This window comes from Diadema setosum, chromosome 17, assembly GCF_964275005.1.
Source record: "Diadema setosum chromosome 17, eeDiaSeto1, whole genome shotgun sequence".
NCBI lineage: Eukaryota > Metazoa > Echinodermata > Echinoidea > Diadematoida > Diadematidae > Diadema > Diadema setosum.
Genome location: NC_092701.1, coordinates 3,721,593 through 3,742,661, shown reverse-complemented (window position 1 = coordinate 3,742,661; position 21,069 = coordinate 3,721,593). Strand labels below are relative to the sequence as shown.

Below are 21,069 nucleotides of genomic sequence, written 5' to 3'. Positions count from 1 at the left end.
CCACTGAATTTTATGTTCGTTTTTTCCTTTTTATAATTTGCTGTAAAACCAATAGTCAGTTATAGACAATTTAAATATTTGAGTTAACTGAATGCACATTGTTTCCTCCGTTTCGTCTTGTATGAGTTACAGCCTGCCAACAGTTCTCAGAGGTTATGAAAATTTCTTTGTTCCATTTATTTCCATATAAAAGGATGGAAATCGGGCAAATTCTGTGACACATGGAATACACAGTACGACTGAGTATGAGGAAAGGTCAAATGCTAAATATTGCAAAAAAAGAGCAAACGTGTTATGCCAAGCAGTATAATTCCCATTTGCTTTGTCGTTTCAGGGAAGGAATGTACTTGAAAAGAATGCATTGTGAGATTATCACTAGATTCCAGGCCTCATCCATGAATCGAAAACTGCAGTAATATCTGTAGACAGAATAAAGGTTGACCAAGCAGTCATCTGTATAAAGTGTAGGAAATGGGAGTTTTTGAAAGTGCTCTCATTTCAGCATTGCTTATTCCAGTGGCGTTTTTTAAGCAAACATTATCAATAGCAGAATTGTTGCGACTTTCTACTTTTGATTTTTCTCCATACTCAGCTTTTTTGCACATTCCAAGAACACCGGTCCCAACCATAGCAAGTTAGGTGTAATTTTAAAGATAACTAATCAGGCCTTCTCATGATGCCATATTTAATGATATGCCAGGATAAGAGATATATGCCACATTGCAGAACTTATAACAAACGGATATTGTGGGGCAATTACGACACTATGTGAACAGTTTTGATTGTTCAAGGCACTGCAGTGTGGTGACTACTTTTGACACATTCTTTTCTGCCCTTGAGGTAAACAGTGAATTCGTTAACTTTCTAGAGGAATATATGAACAACCACTGATATGGGAATACAAAAACTGGGTTGTGTTAAAACAGACTGCGAGAAACCAGAACCCAGTCAATTGAGTCAGTATTTTTTTTTTTTTTTTTGGCATTTCAAAAGATTATTGTCGCTTGTTATTCGTCTTTCCCGTTTGTCGTCTCCCTTCCGTCTGTTTGGCAGTTTCATCTTCTTTTCTTGAGAGTTAGGACGAATTACGGTACGGCAAACTTTGACATATCGTCTATACCAGTGCATACAGCATGAGCAAGAACTTAATAAAAGATACAGTTGAGTCTGTGGAGGACGGCGGGTATGAATTATCGACACACCACAGAATAAGATAACTCTGTCATCACCAACACTACATAATATGCAGACATGCAAAGCAAAATATGTCATCAGAAACAACAAATATTATTTAAGTAATTGATAACAAAGTAGTTTTATTTAAACATATGGGAATAATACAAATAAAGAAAGTAGAACGTGCCTCAAATTTATTCGCGAAATTAAAGCCATCGGCATATGAGATAAAGCAATCACACCCTTCAACTCTCTGCCGTTCGTACAGGTCTGTAGTTCTTAAGTTTTGTGAGAGTTCCTCTTTCTTAGGTTCGTCGTCATATTTTAAATTAACGCTCCCTAAATGCCGTATTAGTAGAAAATTGAAATAATTTCACAAAGTAAAGATTGTCGATAATTATGCAAATGAACAAAGGCAGAAGGTACGAAGAAAGTCTGTGGGGATGTCTTATACGCTCCCTACGTACAGATTTAGTGCAGCCAACTCATTCGCGACATGGGTGTTAATATTATTTATGTTTCATGACCGAGGCAATGGCAGATTCTCGTCGCTCTGAAAACAGAGGGAGGTGGTTTGCTGTGACAGACATGTTTTTCAATAACATAAAGCCTATATATGACCATGCACCACAAAACCAACAAAAAGTCGCCAGACAGCGATTTCCAGTAAGGGCAGATTCTGAAAAAGTAGACTCTAAACTTTAAAAGGATGTATAACCCCATTCAAATAGACTCCCCTAACCTATCTAAATACTGGAAAGAGCGCACGCATTCTGCAACGTTCTGGAAATGGTGAATAGAGATGTAGAAATAGAATTATAATGCGGTAAGATTATTTCTTCAATTTTGTGAAGGATTATAATGAAGGTAAATATTGTTCATTTAATCAACGTTCATGATCCAAGTTTTAAAACCTTTATAATTACGCCCCGATCATAAATCCACAACGTCATTAATGATAGGTTTGTTGAACGCCATTGAACACATAAGCAGATGCATTCGAAATTGTTCTATGAGCATAACAGATCCCAACCCTCGACTAACAAAAAACGAAATGATCTAAAAGAATAGGCATGTATATATATATATATATATATATATAAGTATACATATACAATATCCGTGGCCGAGCGGTTAAGGCGTTGGCGTTCCATGCCAAAGACCCGGGTTCGATTCCCGGCGGAAACCAATTTTTCAACTCTTGCGCTTTTCCAAAAAGGAGGAACAGTATTCAAAGAGGAATAACGATGTCAAAGCTACGCACCGATTTCTCCTGCCTTTCTCATATCTCATACATATATATATATATATATATATATATATATATATACAATATATACAATATTGAAAGAAATTGGACTGAGGCGGGACGTTGCTCTCGATCTTAGTCTCCCTTTTATTTGTCAAGCTTTCGGCCCGTCATTAGGCCTTCGTCAGGACCTGCGAGACACGAGTCCCGCGCTAAATTCAAATCTTCGGACACGATTCTGTTACGTTGAAAGTCGGAAAATCATGGCCTTGAAAAACGCTAATTTCTTGCCTTTCCTTTGATCATTAGCTTCGAAATTTCAGCAGATGATACACAAAACATAAGACTACAAAATTATGCCGAAAACAGAAATCCGATTGTTTTGACCAATTTCGATAATTTGACTTCAAACACAATTTCCTCGGCTCAGCCGTCAGCGACTTCAGGATCCTTTTGTTGTAGCGGGTCACACACACACACACACACACACACACACATATATATATATATATATATATATATATATATATATTAGTGCATAACAAACAATATGTTTTATCCACATCCTAAAACAAGAATCATGGGGTTGTTTCATAAAGCTATTCGTAAAGTTACGAACGGCGTTATGAAACAGGGCCCAAGTATTGTTTTCACGAACGATAATAATAACAAACAACAACAATTTTTCTAGGAATCATGTAGCACAAAATTAATGTTATTGTTTTTGGATGCGTATGGGATAAAAAACCAAGCGGACCTTTTTTTTTTCTTGCAGCTCGTGTGATTTGAAATCTTCAAAGAATTCCGAGATCATCAAGACCTGTAAAGCTCTTAATAGTGAAGTTTTGAAAGTGTTGTTACATTGTAAAAATATTTGAATAAGCGTGGGGTATTAACTCTAGATGGTCTCTGCAAAAAGCGTTGTGCTCATTTGGGGGGAACCCATAACAATTCAATTTTCTATTCATTTTTTTCTATTTTCTACTCATGGGGTGGAACAATCTCGTCAGTAAAAGGCTGGTTTTCAGAGGGGTCAACAACAGTGTTTGATTGCAGTAGGTTGAGGATTATTTTTCAAGGAATTACTATCACTAACAAGTCTAATGACACAAGTCGTGATTCAATTCAATACCTATCGAACGTGCTTTGTTTTCAGGCAATCAGTACACTTTCAAATGACAAAAATAAACGAATTATTAAATCGTTCGAGGCACTGCAGTCCAGTGATTAATGTGGCTATATTCCTTTCTGTGCTTGTAGTTAACAGGGCGGTGAGTTGGCTCAGTCGGTAGCGCGTCTGCCTCACGATCACGCGGCCCGGGTTCGAGTCTGGACTGAGCAATGCTGTGTGTAAACATACCGTCCCCTCTAGCAAGAGGCAAAACACTCTGTCCCTCGGATAGGACATAACATGGAGGTCCCGTGTATGAGAGAGTCACAGCTCATGCACGTAAAAAATCCCGCTTCATTCATTCATCGCAAAGAGCAGGGTGTCTAACCCGGTGAAGTGGTCCCACCCCACATCCAACTGGACCCCATGGAAGACCAGCTTAGTGTAGCTGAATATGGGCTATCCAGCCATCTTCACAGATGGAAAATGAACAACAACAACAACAACAACAGTGAATTCATTAACATTCTGATGACGTATATGATCAATCACCGGTTAAAGAATACACATTATTTGTGTAAGAAAAATAAAAAACATAAAAAGGAAGGTAATGTCAGTGGAAGACGATGGGTATGAAGTATAATATATCAACAAACCATGACAAAACCCTGTCATCGTAAACACTGCATACATGCGATGTTCACTCTTCCCGCACATTATTCCAATTCTAAGAAGCATTTAACGAACGAATATTTTTTGCTTTTCTGTTTGCTTTTACTTGAGGTCTATCTTGAATGACCGTACAAATAATATTCTGATTTTACATAATGTGATCAAAAGTCTCAAGAGAAAAAAATGAATCAAATAAGGATCATAGGCATGGAAAATATGAATTATGCATACTTCTTGTTGATTATACCTGACATGATGATGCTGAGTCAACGACTGTTGAGAAGAACTTTTCAGGCCAGAAATCGCAGGTCAGAGTGAATGTCCAAAGGCGTGGCAATGTACACACCCATCGGGCCAAGTCCCCTCCCATCGAGGAGTGATATTTACAATCTTTATCACTGCTCTGAAAATGCAACGTCAGATTGCGAATCTGTACAAACGCAGAGAAATAAAGCAAAACATGTCATCAGAAATAACAATATCATGTAAATTAGGAATAACTAAGTAGTTTTATTTAAACATATGGGTGCAATACAAATGAAGAAGATAGAACGCGCCTTCCATATTCATGAAATTAAAGCCATCGGTATATGAGATAAAGCAATCACTCCCTTCAACTCTCTGCCGTTCGTAGTTCATAAATTTTGTGAGAGTTCCTTATCTTAGGCTCGTAGTTATGTTTTGAATTAAAGCTACTTAAAAGCCGCATTGGGTGAGAATGTGAATAAGTTTAGATCGTTAAATGTGTTCCATCATATGCCAATCAACAGGTACGAACAAAGTTTGTGTATATATGAATACAACAATCGCTGTAAGATTATTCCTACAATTTTGTTAAGAAATAATGGAGGTAAATATTGTTCATTTAACCAAAGTTCATGATCCCAATATTCAAACCTTTTAATTGCGTCAAGATCATAAATCCACAATGTCATTTATGAAAGGTTTGTCGAACCCAATCGGTCACATAAGCAGATGAACTCGAAATTGTTCTATGACCATATCAGCTCTGAACCCCCAACCAACAAAAAACGAAATGATGAAATCAAATATAACACAAACAGCGTCATGACAAAAAAAAATCGTGTTTTGTTGTGTTTTGTTTTGTTTATTGTCTACATATCCTGAGACACAATTTCTGGGGGTGTTTCATAAACTGTTCATAAAGTTACGAACGACTAGCGAGCGACTGGTGATCAGTTCTTGTGCTGAATTATGTAAATTCTGATAGGTATAGCACATCAGAAGATACCACCAGTCGCTCATAAGTTTTTCGTAACTTTACGAACAGCTCTAATGAAACAGGGCCCAGGTACTGTTTTCATATACGATAATAATAACAAACAAAAACAAGTTTTCTCGGGATCATGTAGAACGAATTGCTGTCACTATTTTTGGATACATATGGGATAAAAACTAAGCGGACCTTCTTTTTTTTCGCAGCTCGTGTGATTTTAAATCTTCAAAGGATTTCGTGATCGTCAAGGCCTGTAATGCTTTCAATAGTGACGTTCTGATAGTGTTGTTACATTGTGAAAACTATGTGTCGATAAACTATTTGTCATAAATGTCGTGTACATAATCATATTTGATGTAACGGAATTAAGCAGAAATGAATCAAATCAAATCAAAATATTTGAATAACCGTGGGGTATTAACACATTTTCTACGCAAAGATCGTTGTACCCATGGGGTGAGGGGAACCATAACAGTGTTAGACTGCAGTAAGCTGAGGATTATTTGTCAATGAATTACTATCACCAACAAGTCTAATGACACAAGTCATGATTCAATTCAATACCTATCGAACGTGCTTTATTCGCAGGCAGTCAGTACACTTTGCAATGACAAAAGTAGACGAATTATTGAATCGTTCGAGGCACTGCAGTCCAGTGATTAATGTAGCCACATTCTTTTCTGTGCTTTTTGTAAACGGTGAATATTCGTTAACATTCTGATGAAGTAAATGACCAATCACTTATTTATGAATACACATAATTTGTGTAAAAAAAAAGCAGACTACGAGTGACCAGAACCCAGTCAATTGAGTCAGGAATCCTAATTTGTTCATTTCTCAAGATTATTGTCGCTTGTTATTCGTCTTTCCCCCTCTGACGTGTCCCTTCCTTCTCTTTGACAGTTCCATCTTCTTTTCTTGAGAGTTAAGACGAATTACGGTAGTCGGCAAACTCTGACATATCATCCATACCAGTGTATACAGCAAGAGCAAGAACGTTTACATGAAGAGAAAGATTAAGTCAATGGAGGACGATGCGATTAAAGTATATTCATGGTATTGTCAAAATACCATGAAGTAACCCTGTCATCGAAAACACTGCATACATGCGATGTTCACTCTTCCCGCACATTATTCCAATTCTAAGAAGCATTTAACGAACTAATATTTTTTGCTTTTCTGTTTGCTTTTACTTGAGGTCTATCTTGAATGACCGTACAAATAATATTCTGATTTTACATAATGTGATCAAAAGTCTTAAGAGTGACGAGAAAAAACAAAAAGGAATCAAATAAGGATCATAGGCATGGAAAATACAATGAATTATGCACACTTCTTGTTGATTATACCTGACATAATGATGCTGAGTCAGCGGCTGTTGAGAAGAACTTTTCAGGCCAGAAATCGCATGTCAGACTGAATGTTAGAAGGCTTGGCAATGTACACACCCATCGGGCCAAGTCTCCTCCCATCGAGGAGTGATATTTACAATTTTTTTCACTGCTCTGAAAATGCAACGTCAGATTGCAAATCTGTACAAACGCAGAGAAATAAAGCAAAACATGTCCTCAGAAATAACGATATCATGTAAATAAGGAATAACAAAGTAGTTTTATTTAAACATATGGGTGCAATACAAATGAAGAAGATAGAACGCACCTTCCATATTCGTAATTAAAATTAAAGCCATCGGTATATGAGATAAACCAATCACTCCCTTCAACTCTCTGCCGTTCGTCGTTCATAATCTTGTGAGAGTTCCTTTTTTTAGGCTCGTAGTCATGTTTTGAATTAAAGCTACTTAAAAGCCGCATTGGGTGAGAATGTGAATAAGTTTAGATCGTTAAATGTGTTCCATCATATGCCAATCAACAAAAGCAGAAGGTACGAACAAAGTTTTTGTATATATGAATACAACAATACCGCTGTAAGATTTTTCCTACAATTTTGTTAAGAAATAATGGAGGTACATATTGTTCATGTAACCAAAGTTCATGACCCCAATAATCAAACCTTTTAATTGCGTCAAGATCATAAATCCACAATGTCATTTATGAAAGGTTTGTCGAACCCCATCGGTCACATAAGCAGATGAATTCGAAATTGTTCTATGACCATATCAGCTCCGAACCCCCAACCAACAAAAAACGAAATGATGAAATGAAATATATCATAAACAACGACATGACAAAAAAAAATAAGTTGTTTTTTGTGGTTTTGTTTTGTTTTGTTTTGTTTTGTTTTTGTCTACATATCCTGAGACATAACTTCTGGGGGTGTTTCATAAACTGTTCATAAAGTTACGAACGACTAGCGAGCGACTGGTGATCAGTTTTTGTGCTGAATTATGTAAATTATGATAGGTATAGCACATTAGATGAAACCACCAGTCGCTCGTAAGTTTTTCGTAACTTTACGAACAACTATATGAAACAGGGCCCAGGTACTGCTTTCACATACGATAATAATAACAAACAAAAACAAGTTTTCTCGGGATCATGTAGTACGAATTGCTGTCACTATTTATAGATACATATGGGATAAAAACTAAGCGGACCTTCTTTTTTTTCGCAGCTCGTGTGATTTTAAATCCTCAAAGGATTTCGTGATCGTCAAGGCCTGTAATGCTTTCAATAGTGAAGTTCTGAAAGTGTTGTTACATTGTGAAAACTATGTGTCGATAAACTGTTTGTCATATTTGTCATGAATTGTCATAAATGTCGTGTACATAATCATATTTGATGTGACGGAATTAAGCAGAAATGAATAAAATCAAATCAAAATATTTGAATAACCGTGGGGTATTAAAACATTTTCTACGCAAAGACCAACAAGTCTAATGACACAAGTCATGATTCAATTCAATACCTATCGAGCGTGCTTTATTCTCAGGCAGTCAGTACACTTTGCAATGACAAAAATAGACGAATTATTGAATCGTTCGAGGCACTGCAGTCCGGTGATTAATGTAGCCACATTCTTTTCTGTGCTTTTTGTAAACGGTGAATATTCGGTAACATTCTGATGAAGTAAATGACCAAACACTTATTTATGAATACACATAATTTGTGTTAAAAAAGCAGACTACGAGTGACCAGAACCCAGTCAATTGAGTCTGTAATCTAATTTGTGCGTCTCTCAAGATTATTGTCGCTTGTTATTCGTCTTTCCCCGTCTGTCGTCTCCCTTCCTTCTCTTTGACAGTTTCATCTTCTTTTCTTGAGAGTTAACCCGTTCCTTACGGGAACCTGGTTTACCAGGTTCCCGTGGGAGCAACTGATATACGGGAACCTGGTTTACCAGGTTCCCAAAATGAAGACAAGGGTGCCTGTTTCAGTGGCCTAAATTCATGTTTCTTTGTGTTAAAATGCTCAGAAAAGTGGGTTTGATAAAAAGATCAGAGTTTATTCTATCAGGATTTGTTCTCCTCCTATTTGAAAAATGCGTGTTTTACAGTATTATGTACCTTTTCCTGATTTAGTTTTTTGCTTGTTCTGCTGTAAACTCATACGAACATGTACATAGCAATCAAGGCCGAGATCAGTTAGAAATGCGGGTTCGCTGACCCCAGTCACCTCATTCAGGTACCCGGTTTTGTGTAGAACAAAAGATTCTGAGAGCTCATCAGCGCACGCTCTATTCATACCTCGCACCCGATCGATATTTCCATTGTTCACTGGCACACGTAGTTGACCGTGGAGAGGGGGACACAATGAACCGCTTGACTGCCTTCACACAGCTGGATTACCAACCTGTGTGCCTCTCTGTCGACGGGCGAAAAGAATCTCGTTTGGTAGCATTAAAGGCACTCAGAGAATTGCGGAAGGAACGGGTTAAGACGAATTACGGTAGTCGGCAAACTCTGACATCTTATCCATACCAGTGTATACAGCAAGAGCAAGAGCGTTTACATAAAAAGAAAGATTAAGTCAATGGAGGCCGATGGGTATAAAGTGTATTCATTGTATTGTCAAAATACCATGAAGTAACCCTATCATCGAAAACACTGCATACATGCGATGTTCACTCTTCCCGCACATTATTCCAATTCTAACAAGCATTTAACTAACGAATATTTTTTGTTTTTCTGTTTGCTTTTACTTAAGGTCTCTCTTGAAGGACCGTACAAATAATATTCAGATTTTACATAATGTGATCAAAAGTCTTAAGAGTGACGAGAAAAAAAAAAAAAATGAATCAAACAAGGATCGTAGGCATGGAAAATATGAATTATGCCCACTTCTTGTTGATTATACCTGACATAATGATGCTGAGTCAGCGGCTGTTGAGAAGAACTTTTCAGGCCAGAAATCGCATGTCAGACTGAATATCCAAAGGCGTGGCAATGTACACACCAATCGGGCCATGTCTCCTCCCATCGAGGAGTGATATTTACAATCTTTGTCACTGCTCAGAAAATGCAACGTCAGATTTTTAATCTGAGGAATCGCAGAGAAAAAAAACCAAAATATGTCATTAGAAACAACAACAGCATGTAAATAAAGCATGAAAAGCAGTTTCATTTAAGCATATGGGTGCAATACAAATGAAAACGATAGAACGCGTTTTCAATTTTCATGAAATTAAAGCCATCGGTATACATGAGATAAAGCAAAACTTCCTTCAACTCTCTGACGTTCGTAGTTCATAAATTTTGTGAGAGTCTTTTTTTTTTAAATCAACGTTACTTAAAAGCCGCATTGGCAGATAATTCAAATACGTTTAGATAGTTAAATACTGTCCACCATATGCCAATCAACAAAAGCAGACGGTATGAACAAAGTATGTGTACATATAAATACAACAATAATGTTGTAAGATTATTCCTATAATTTTGTTAAAGATTAATGGAGGTAAATATGGCTCATTTAAGCAAAGTTCATGATCCCAATGTTCAAACCTTTTTAATTGCGCCCAGATCATAAATCCACAATGTCGTAATTTTTATTGAAAGGTTTATATTTTCATATCACATCTCGTAGCCCAAGGGCTAAATTGCGTGTAACGTAACATAAAATATGTACATACAAATTCAAACATTCAGACAATTACAGAATAAAGCATTTACACGTGTGATAGAAATAATTGGGAAAATATCATAATTACACAAATCAATAAGTTGATCATTATGCAAGATAAGAACATATTCCGCATTTGAAGAGCTCATTTGCAAAAAAGGTTAGATCCATTTTTGATGAAAATTGAGTTATTAGCATCACTGCACAGAATTTCATTTGAGTTAGTTACAGTGAAAATTTCAAACCCGGACAAGCATTTGAATATAAATTATAGCAAAATTAGATTTTGATTTCCCATACACTTGTGTACAAATTCTCACAAACAAAACAGTTTTTCTCTAAAGTACTAAAAGTGGATCTAGCCCCTTTTGCAAATAAACTCCTCATTTGTCAAAACAGACAGAATTACACAAAAAATACTGTGACGAGTGATTTGCCTCTACTCCATTAAAACTACGCAACATCATACACAAAACATCAGGTTTACATGACTGATAAATAAAAGGTATCTCGAAATGTGATTGCACAACCCCCAATATAATTAAATCACTGTTTTTACATTTCATAACAAAATTTCATTCTCATGGCTGAGTTATCACATATGACTTATGTACCCTACATATAGCACTCTCAACCGACCCTTCCAAAGCCCCGTCACCCACATTCTTCTTTAAACATCATCAAAATAACAACATCAAATTCACAGAAAAATTCGTCTAACTGTCCAAAAGTATGGATACAAATTTCATATTTCTCCATTCAGAATTTGCAGAAATATGGGGAAAAGATAACGTTGTGAGAGTGATTCTCAACGTAAGTATCAATACGGAAGAGATGTGGAGTAGAGATACGAGAGGAATAGGGGAGAAGGAGAGATAAAGATAGGAATAACTAGACATGTGTATACAATACATATACAGGTGTACACAATACACACAAATACACAGTCATTTGCATGTACACACGACGAACCTTTCTAAGGGGGGGGGGGCGGAGTTAAAAAATAACATATTTATGTTCTACATAACTTTCTCAGTAAAACTGATATCATAAACCACATCTATTTTTAGTAGATATTGAAAAAAAAAATAGAAAAATAATCGGTAATGAACAGCAACATAATCAGAAAAATAGCCCCATCAAAATAATAACATCAGTGAAAAATTTCGCCTGCCGGAGCAGATGGGAAGGACAAGGCAAACTGGATAAAAAAAAAGGGTCAATATTTGGACGTTTATGTAATACATGCATATATAGGTATAATCATACTGTACATACATACACAGTCATATGCATGTACATAAATGGAGACGTTTGTATGGGGATGTAGAATGAAAAAATGACACATTTATATCCTATTTAGCTTTCACAGTAATAAATGCATACATACATATTATCATGGACCGCACACTTTAAAAATTGCAAAGATAAAGAGATACAACAACGTGAAAGGGAAGGTGGCCCCATCAAAATGATAACAGGGTGAATGAAGGCTTTCACCTGATGGTAAAGCAGATGGAAAGACCAGGGTAGAATGGGTAAATGAGGGGTCTAGCAAAGATAGAGTAGGAGAAGGAGAGATAAAGAAAGGAATAATTATGTGAATGTGTGTATACACAAATAGGTATACATATACGAACACAGCCATAGATGCATGTACAACCTTACTCAGAAGTCCAATAGGGACGTGATCGGGAAAGTTGTCCATTAAGAAAATAGCATGATAGAACTCATTTGTACTATGTAATCGGGTAATGATATAAAAATTATGACCTTGATGACATTTTATGAACAAGAAAGAAGTAAAAGGCTGAAGGAGAGAGAGGAAAAAACTGTAAGGAATGAGTATGAGGGGCGTGTCATCATTCACCACACAGAGACTTATCAGTAATCTTAACCCGGGATAACAATTAAAAAATAATTTACATTAATTTAGAATTCAACAGCCTTGTGAGGTAGGGAATTGCACTATTCTCAAAGCGTTTAGTGCGACATCTTTTTTCCATGTAGCGCTTTGTGTGTCTGAGTTTTCGAGAGGACGCATTCAACACAAACCATTTCTGGAAGTGTACAGAGTTTGCCGATTTCTGCGCAAATTTCAGAGACAACTCCTTGCGTCTCACTTCTAGGCTGGAGATTTGGGCTGTTTCCAGTGCTACCTCGTAGTTGCAGTGCGGTAGAATGGTCCTCAGTGCCCTCTTCTGGACCCGTTCAAGTACACCTGCCTGTGCGACCGTGAGACCTGAGTGCCACACTGGGCACGCGTATTCCAGAAGCGGTCGAATGAACCCAATATACACAGACACAAGATCATCACTAGGTATGTGAAATGATTTCAACATTCGGAGCATGTGCATGCGACGGTTTGCCCGCGATACCATGGTACGGACATGGCATTCCCACTTGAGATCACTTTGTATCATGACGCCTAGGAGCTTCACTGACGTGACTTCGTTCATTACTTCGTTGCAAAGTGTAAAATCGAAATCTGGGAGGCTTCGTTTCCCGAAGGAAAGCCTCATGACACTGCACTTTTTGGGGTTGAGCCTCACACGATTGTTGTCACACCAATCTTCCAACGAGGTGAGGACATCCTGCATGCGGTTGTATGGGTTGCAACAGTGATCAGGGCACCGTGCGAGCGACATATCATTCACGTACTTCCATCTGCTGTCAAGATCACCACACAACGCGTCATTGATCAGAGCGAGGAACAATGCAGGACCCAGACGAGTACCCTGTGGGACACCGGCTGTGACAGGTTGCCATGGTGACAACGCTCCTTGGTATCGGACACGACATCTACGTTTATTGAGGAACTCACAGATCCATCTGATTATCGATGGGGAAAGCTGTAAGTCCACGAGTTTCCTCACCAAGATTGTGTGGTCGACCCGATCAAATGCGCAGCTGAAATCAGTTGACACAACAGTAATCTCTTGGCCGGCGGTCTCCGTGTTCCTGTAGAGGAAGTCCATCAGGTCAACCAGGCAATGCGTAGTGGAATGTCCAGCACGTGCTCCGTATTGCTTTGGGTCAAGGTGAGGAGCTAACTCTGACATAACGCGTCTGTAGACGAACAGCTCAAGGATTTTTGCAAAGTGGTTAGTCAGAGAAATATGGCGTAGTTTGTCCACAGGTGCTGGTGATTGTTCTTTAGGAACTGGGCACACAATTGCATCCTTCCATTGGTGTGGTACGTAGCAGCTTTCGTATGACGAGTTTAGCACTTCGCACAATGGTTCAGCTAGTTCAACGGAAAAAAGTCCGAATAATCCGAGCAGGGATATCGTCTGGCCCACCGGATTTACCAGGTTTGATTCGCCTCAATTCCCTTTCAACATCCCAGGGTTGAACGGGAGGGATCGGCACAGGTGAGGGAAGAAGAAACGCAGGAACACTGGAGAGATCAAGTTCGGGGATATCGCCAGCGATATTTGCAAAGTGGCAGTTGACGGCATCGGCTATCCCGGCTTTGTCTGAGGATGAGATGCCCGGCACCGTTATGGTAGTCTCTTTCTTCTCTTGGGAGGTCATAACTTTCAGAAATTTGTACCAGTCAGATGGGTTCTCGCGTTTTAGGTTCTGTACGCGATCGCGATAAAACATCACTTTGGCGCTAACGATTTCCCGTTGGACTTTGTTGCGTAATTTTCTCCACTCGTTCTTGTTCTTATGGAAGGCAACTTGTCTCCCCTGAATCAGGGATTTCACACGTGGAGTAATCCATGGCTTGAAATGAAAGGTTTATCGAACCCCATCGGTCACATATGCTGATGTACTCGAAATTGTTCTATGAGCATATAAGATCTGAGCCTCTAAAAAACAGAAAACCAAATGATGAAATGATATACGTTGTATAATACAGAAAAGGGCATAAAACAGAAAACGATTTTTTTTTCTTTTTTTTTTCCATATCCAGAAACATGATTGCAGGGGGTGTTTCATAAAGCTTTTCGTAAAGTTACGAACCACCAGCGAGCGAATGGTGATCAGTTCTTGTGCTGAATTATGTTAATTATTTTTTATAAGTATAGCACATAAGAATATACCACTAGTCGCTCGTAAGTTGTTCGCTATTTTACGGACAGCTGTATGAGACAGGGCCCAGACATTTTTTATATCACATACGGTAGTAATAACAAACAACAACAAGTTTTCTCCGGATCATGCAGTAAAAGTTTTCTCTTACTATTTTTGGATATATAAGGATAAAAACCAAGCGGATCTTCTTTTTCTTGCAGCAAGTGTAATTTTAAGTCTTTAAAGGATTCCGTGATCATCAAGGCCTGTAAAGCTTATGATATCCAGGGAAGTCCTGGTAGCGTTGTTACATTGTGAAAATATTTGAATAAACGCTGGCGATTAAAAAATGTTCTACGCAAAGAGCGTTGCGCTCATGGGGTGGGGGAACCATAGCAGTGTTTGATTGCAGTAAGCTGAGGATTATTTGTCAAGGAAATACTACAACCAACAAGTCTAATGACACGATTCATGATTCAATTCTATACCTATCGAACGTGCTTTATTCTCAGGCAGTCAGTACACTTTTCAATGACAGAAATGACTTGAAAAAAAAAAATCATTGAATTCTTCGAGGCACTGCAGTCCTGTGATTAAAGTAGCCACATTTTCTTCTTTTTTTCTGGGCTTATATAGTCAACAGTGAATACGTAACATTCTGAAGTAGATGGCCAATCACTAATCTAAGAACACACATAATTTGTGTAAAAAAAAAAAAAAAAAAAAACAGGCTGCGAATGACCAGAACGTAGTCAATTTAGTAAAAAATCAAAATTTCGCATTTCTATAGATTATTCTCGCTTGTTATAAGGCTTTTCCCGTCTTTTGTCTCCCTTCCGTCTGGTTGACTGTCTCATCTTCTTTTTTCTTGAGAGTGAAAACGAATTACGGTACTCGGCAAACTTTGAATTATCATTTACACCAGTGTATATCACGAGCAAGCACATCTACATCAAAAGGAAAGTTAAGTCAATGGAGGACGATGGCTATGAAGTATAATAAATCAATACACCATGACGTCTGGTGAGAATGAGAAGGGCGTTAAGTTGTCTTGAAATCTATGGGTTTAGTGGCAACTTAACGCCCTCATTTTTCTCAACCGACTATGAGGTGAAACCCTGTCATCGTAAACACTGCATATATGCGATGTTCACTCTTCCGCTAAATTACTCAAACTCTAGAAAGCATTTTCCTATCGAATATTTTAGCTGTTCTGTTTGCTTTTACTTGAGGTCCCTCTTGAATGACCGTACAAATAACATTTTGATTTTGCATAATGTGATCAAAAGTCTAAAGAGTGACAAGAAAAAGAAATATTAATCAAATAAGGATCATAGGCATGGGAAATATAAATCATGCATACGTTTTGTTGATTATACCTGACATGATGATGCTGAGTGATCAGCGGCTGTTGAGAAAAGCTTTTCAGGCCAGAAATCGCAGATCAGACTGAATGTCCGAAGGCTTGGCAATATACACACCAATCGGGCCAAGTCTCCTCCCATCGAGGAGTGATATTTACAATCATTGTCAGTGCTCAGAAAATTCAACGTCAGATTTTTAAGCTGAGGAATCGCAGAGAAAAAAAGGCAAAATATGTCATTCGAAACAACAACAGCATGTAAATAAAGCATAAAAAGTAGTTTCATTTAAGCATATGGGTGCAATACAAATGAAAACGATACAACGCGTTTTCAATTTTCATGAAATTAAAGCCATCGGTATACATGAGATAAAGCAAAACTTCCTTCAACTATCTGACGTTCGTAATTCATGAATTTTGTGAGAGTTCCTTTTCTTTGGCTCGTAGTCATAATTTGAGTTAGTGCTAATTAAAAGCCACATTGGCAGAGAATGCAAATACAGCTTAAGTTTAGATAGTTAAATACTGTCCACCATATGCCAATCAACAAAAGCAGAAGGTATGAGCAAAGTATGTGTACATATAAATACAACAATAATGCTGTAAGGTTATTCCTATAATTTTGTTAAAGATTAATGGAGGTAAATATTGCTCATTTAAGCAAACTTCATGATCCCAATGTTCAAACCTTTTTAATTGCGCCCAGATCATAAATCCACAATGTCATAAATGAAAGGTTTATCGAACCCCATCGGTCACATAAGCAGATGTACTCAAAACATTGTTCTATGAGCAAATAAGATCCGAGCTTCTAACAAACAGAAAACGAAATGATGAAATGATATATAATACAGACAACTTCATAAAAAACAATACGGTCTTTTTCCCCCCTTTCCCCCCCTTTTTTTTTTCCATATCCAGAAACATGATTGCAGGTTGTGTTTCATAAAGCTTTTCGTAAAGATACGAACCACCAGTGAGCGAATGGTGATCAGTTCTTGTGCTGAATTATGTTAATTTTGATAAGTATAGCACCTAAGAATATACCACTAGTCGCTCGTAAGTTGTTCGCAACTTTGCGGACAGCTGTATGAGACAGGGCCCAGGTATTTCTTTTTTTCACATACGGTAGTAATAACAAACAACAACAAGTTTTCTCCGGATCATGCAGTAAAAGATTGCTCTTACTATTTTTGGATACATAAGGATGAAAACCAAGCGGATCTTCCTTTTCTTGCAGCAAATGTAATTTTAAGTCTTCAAAGGATTCCGTGATTGTAAAGGCCTGTAAAGCTTATATTAGGGAAGTCCTGATAGTGTTGTTACATTGTGAAAATATTTGAATAACCGTGGGCGATTAAAAAAATGTTCTACGCAAAGAGCGTTGCGCTCATGGGGTGGGGGAACCATACCAGTGTTTGATTGCAGTAAGCTGAGGATTATTTGTCAATGAATTACTATCACCAACAAGTCATGATTCCATTCCATATAAACCTATCAAACGTGCTGCATTCCCAGGCAGCCAGTACACTTTCCAATGACAAAAATGGACATATCATTGAATTCTTCGAGGCACCGCAGTCCTGTTATTAATGTAGCCACATTTTCTTTATTCTGGGCTTATATAGTTAACAGTGAATACGTGACATTCTGAAGTATATGGCCAATCACGAATCTAAGAACACACGTAATTTGTGTAAAAAAACAAAACAAAAAAAAAAAACAGGCTGCTAATGACCAGAACCTAGTCAATTTAGTAAGAAATCTAATTTTTGCATTTCTATAGATTATTCTCGCTTGTTATAAGGCTTTTCCCGTCTTTTGTCTCCCTTCCGTCTGCTTGACAGTCTCATCTTTTCTTGAGAGTTAAAACGAATTATGGTACTCGGCAAACTTTGAAATATCATTTACACCAGTGTATTATCATATCACGAGCAAGCACATCTACATAAAAAGGAAAGTTAAGTCAATGGAGGACGGTGGCTATGAAGTATAATAAATCAATACACCATGACGTCTGGTGAGAATGAGAAGGGCGTTAAGTTGTCTTGAAAACTATGGGTTTAGTGGCAACTTAACGCCCTCATTTTTCTCAACCGACGATGAGGTGAAGCCCTGTCATCGTAAACACTGCATATATGCGATGTTCACTCTTCCGCTCAATTATTCAAACTCTAGCAAGCATTTTCCTATCGAATATTTTAGCTGGTCTGTTTGCTTTTACTTGAGGTCCCTCTTGAATGACCGTACAAAATAACGTTTTTGCTTTTGCATAATGTGATCAAAATTCTAAAGAGTGACTAGAAAAAGAAATATTAATCAAATAAGGATCATAGGCATGGGAAATATAAATCATGCATACGTTTTATTGATTATACCTGACATGATGATGCTGAGTCAGTGGGTGTTGCGAAAAACTTTTCAGGCCAGAAGTCGCATGTCAGACTGAATCCCTCAAGGCTTGGCAATGTACACACCCATCGGGCCAAGTCTTCTCCCATCGAGGAGTGATATTTATAATCTTTGTCACTGCTCTGAAAATGCAACATCAGCTCGGAAATCTGTAGAAGCGCAGAGAAATAAATAATAATAATAATAATAATAATAATTGTTTGGATATAAACTCCAAATTTTATTGTTCAAGAATGGAAATTCATTTTGCCCAATTGATCGTGGGCCCGGCAGCCACTGAGCAGCGCCAGATCGACGTTGCTCTAACCTTTTCAACTGTTGAACGGCAAACAAGGCAGCAGCAACTCCCATCTTTTAACGTCTTTTGGTATGACGCGGCCGGGGTTTGAACCCACGACCTCCCGATTGTGAAGGCAGCCGCTCTACTCACTGAGCCAACACATCGGTTGTTGCAAAACATGTCATCAGAAACAACAACAGCATGAAAATAAGGAATAACAAAGTAGTTTAATTTGAACAAATGGGTGCTACACAAATGAAGAAAATAGAACGCGCCTCCTATATTCATGAAATTAAAGCCACTGGTATATGAGATACAGCAATCACTCTCTTCAACTCTCTACCGTTCGTAGTTCATGAATTGTGAGAGTTCCTTTTCTTAGGCCCGTGGTCATATTTTGAATTAACGCTACTTAAAAGCCGCATTGGCAGAACATTTGAATAAGTTTAGATAGTTACATACTGTCTTTCATATGCCAATCAACAAAGCAGAAGTTATGAACAAAGTATGTGTACATGTAAATACAACAATAATGCTGTAAGATTATTCCTACAATTCTGTTAAACATTAATGGAGGTAAATATTGCTCATTTAACCAAAATCCATGATCTCAGTGTTCAAACCTTTTTAATTGCGCCCAGATCATAAATCCACAATTCATAAATGACAGGTTTGTCGAACCCCATCGGTCACATAGGCAGATGTACTCGAAATTGTTCTATGAACATATCAGATCCGAACCCCCAACCAACAACAAAAAAAAAGGAAAACGAAATGATGAAATGAAACATAATATAAACAACGGCAAAAAAAATATTTTTTTTGCATGTCCTGAAACATGATTTCTGTGAGTGTTTCATAAAGCTGTACGTAAAGTTATGAACGGCAAGCGAGCGACTGTCGATCAGTTTTTCTGCTGAATAATGTATATTCTGATAAGCATAGCACATCAGAACTGATCATAAGTCGCTCGTAAGTTGTTTGTAACATTACGAACAGCTTTATGAAACAGAGCCAAGGTATTGTTTTCACATGCGATAATAGTCACAAACAGCAACAAGTTTTTTTTTTTGGGGGGGGGATCATGTAGTACAAGATTGATAATACTGTTTTTTTTTAATGCATATGGGATAAAACCCAAGCGGACCTTCCTTTTTCTTGCAGCTTCTATGATCTTTAATCTTCAAAGGACTCTGTGATCGTCAACACCTGTAAAGCTCTTAATAATGAAGTTTTGATAGTGTTGTTACATTGTAAAACAACAATATTTGAATAACCGCGGGGGATTCAAAGCTGTTCTCCGCAAAGAGCGTTGTGATCATGGGGAGGGGGGGGGGGACCCATAACAGTGTTCGATTGCAGTAAGCTGAGGATTATTTTTTGTCAAGGAATAATACTATCACCAACAAGTCTAATGACACAAGTCATGTTTCAATTCAATACCTATCGAACGTGCTTTATTTTCAGGCAGTCAGTACACTTTCCAATGACAAAATGAGACGAATTATTGCATCGTTCGAGGCACTGTAGTCCGTTGATTAATGTAGCCACATTATTTTCTGTGCTTATCATTTGCTTATTGTCATCTGTGAATTATTCGTTAACATTCTGATGAAGTATATGACCAATCACTAATCTAAGAATACACTTTATTTGTGTTAGAAAAAAAAACATACAAAGCAAGGTTCAGTCAGTGGAGGACGATGGGTATGACGTATAAACAGAAGTAACCCTGTCATCGTAAAAACTGCATATATATGCGATTTTCACTCTTCCGCCATATTATTCCAACTCTAACAAGCAATGAACTTTCGAATATTTTTGCTTTTCTGTTTGTTTTTACTTGAGGTCTCTTTGAATGATCGTAGAAATGATATTCTGAATTTACATAATGTGATCAAAATCTTAAAGAGTGCCGAGAAAAAAATTAATCAAATACGTATCATAGCCACGGAAAATAAAGATTATGCATGCATGTACTTCTTGTGAATTATACCTGACATGATGATGCTGAGTCAGCGGCTGTTGAGAAGAACTTTTCAGGCCAGAAATCGCATGTGAGACTGAATATCCGAAGGCTTGTCAATGTACACACCCATCGGGCCAAGTCTCCTCCCATCGAGGAGTGATATTCACAATCTTTGTCACTGCTCTGAAAATGCAACGTCAGATCTTCAATCTGTAGAAACGCAGAGAAATAAAGCAAAACATGTCATCAGAAACAACAATATAATGTAAATAAGGAATAACAAATTAGTTTTATCTAAACATATGGGTGCAATACAAATGAAGAAAATAGAACGCGCCTGCCATATTCATGAAATTAAAGCCATCGGTATATGAGATAAAGCAATCACTCTCTTCAACTCTCTACCGTTCGTAGTTCATGAATTTTGTGAGTTCATTTCTTAGGCCCGTGGTCATATTTTGAATTAACGTTACTCTTAAAAGCCGCATTGGCAGAACATTTGAATAAGTTTAGATAGTTAAATACTGTCTTTCATATGCCAATCAACAAGGCAGAAGTT

At 37.6% G+C, this 21,069-nt stretch overlaps 2 protein-coding genes across 2 annotated transcripts in view; both read right to left on the bottom strand.

The window, feature by feature from the left end:
• Positions 1-21,069, bottom strand: part of LOC140241068 (uncharacterized) — a 107,553-nt gene that overhangs the window by 57,340 nt on the left and 29,144 nt on the right. The window lies entirely within an intron of this gene.
• LOC140241069 (uncharacterized) overlaps positions 13,716-21,069 on the bottom strand; it is a 30,381-nt gene continuing 23,027 nt past the window's right edge. The window contains exon 3 of the mRNA XM_072320838.1: positions 13,716-14,159. Within this exon, the coding sequence (XP_072176939.1) occupies positions 13,716-14,159 (444 nt within the window). The remainder of the gene's footprint in view (positions 14,160-21,069) is intronic.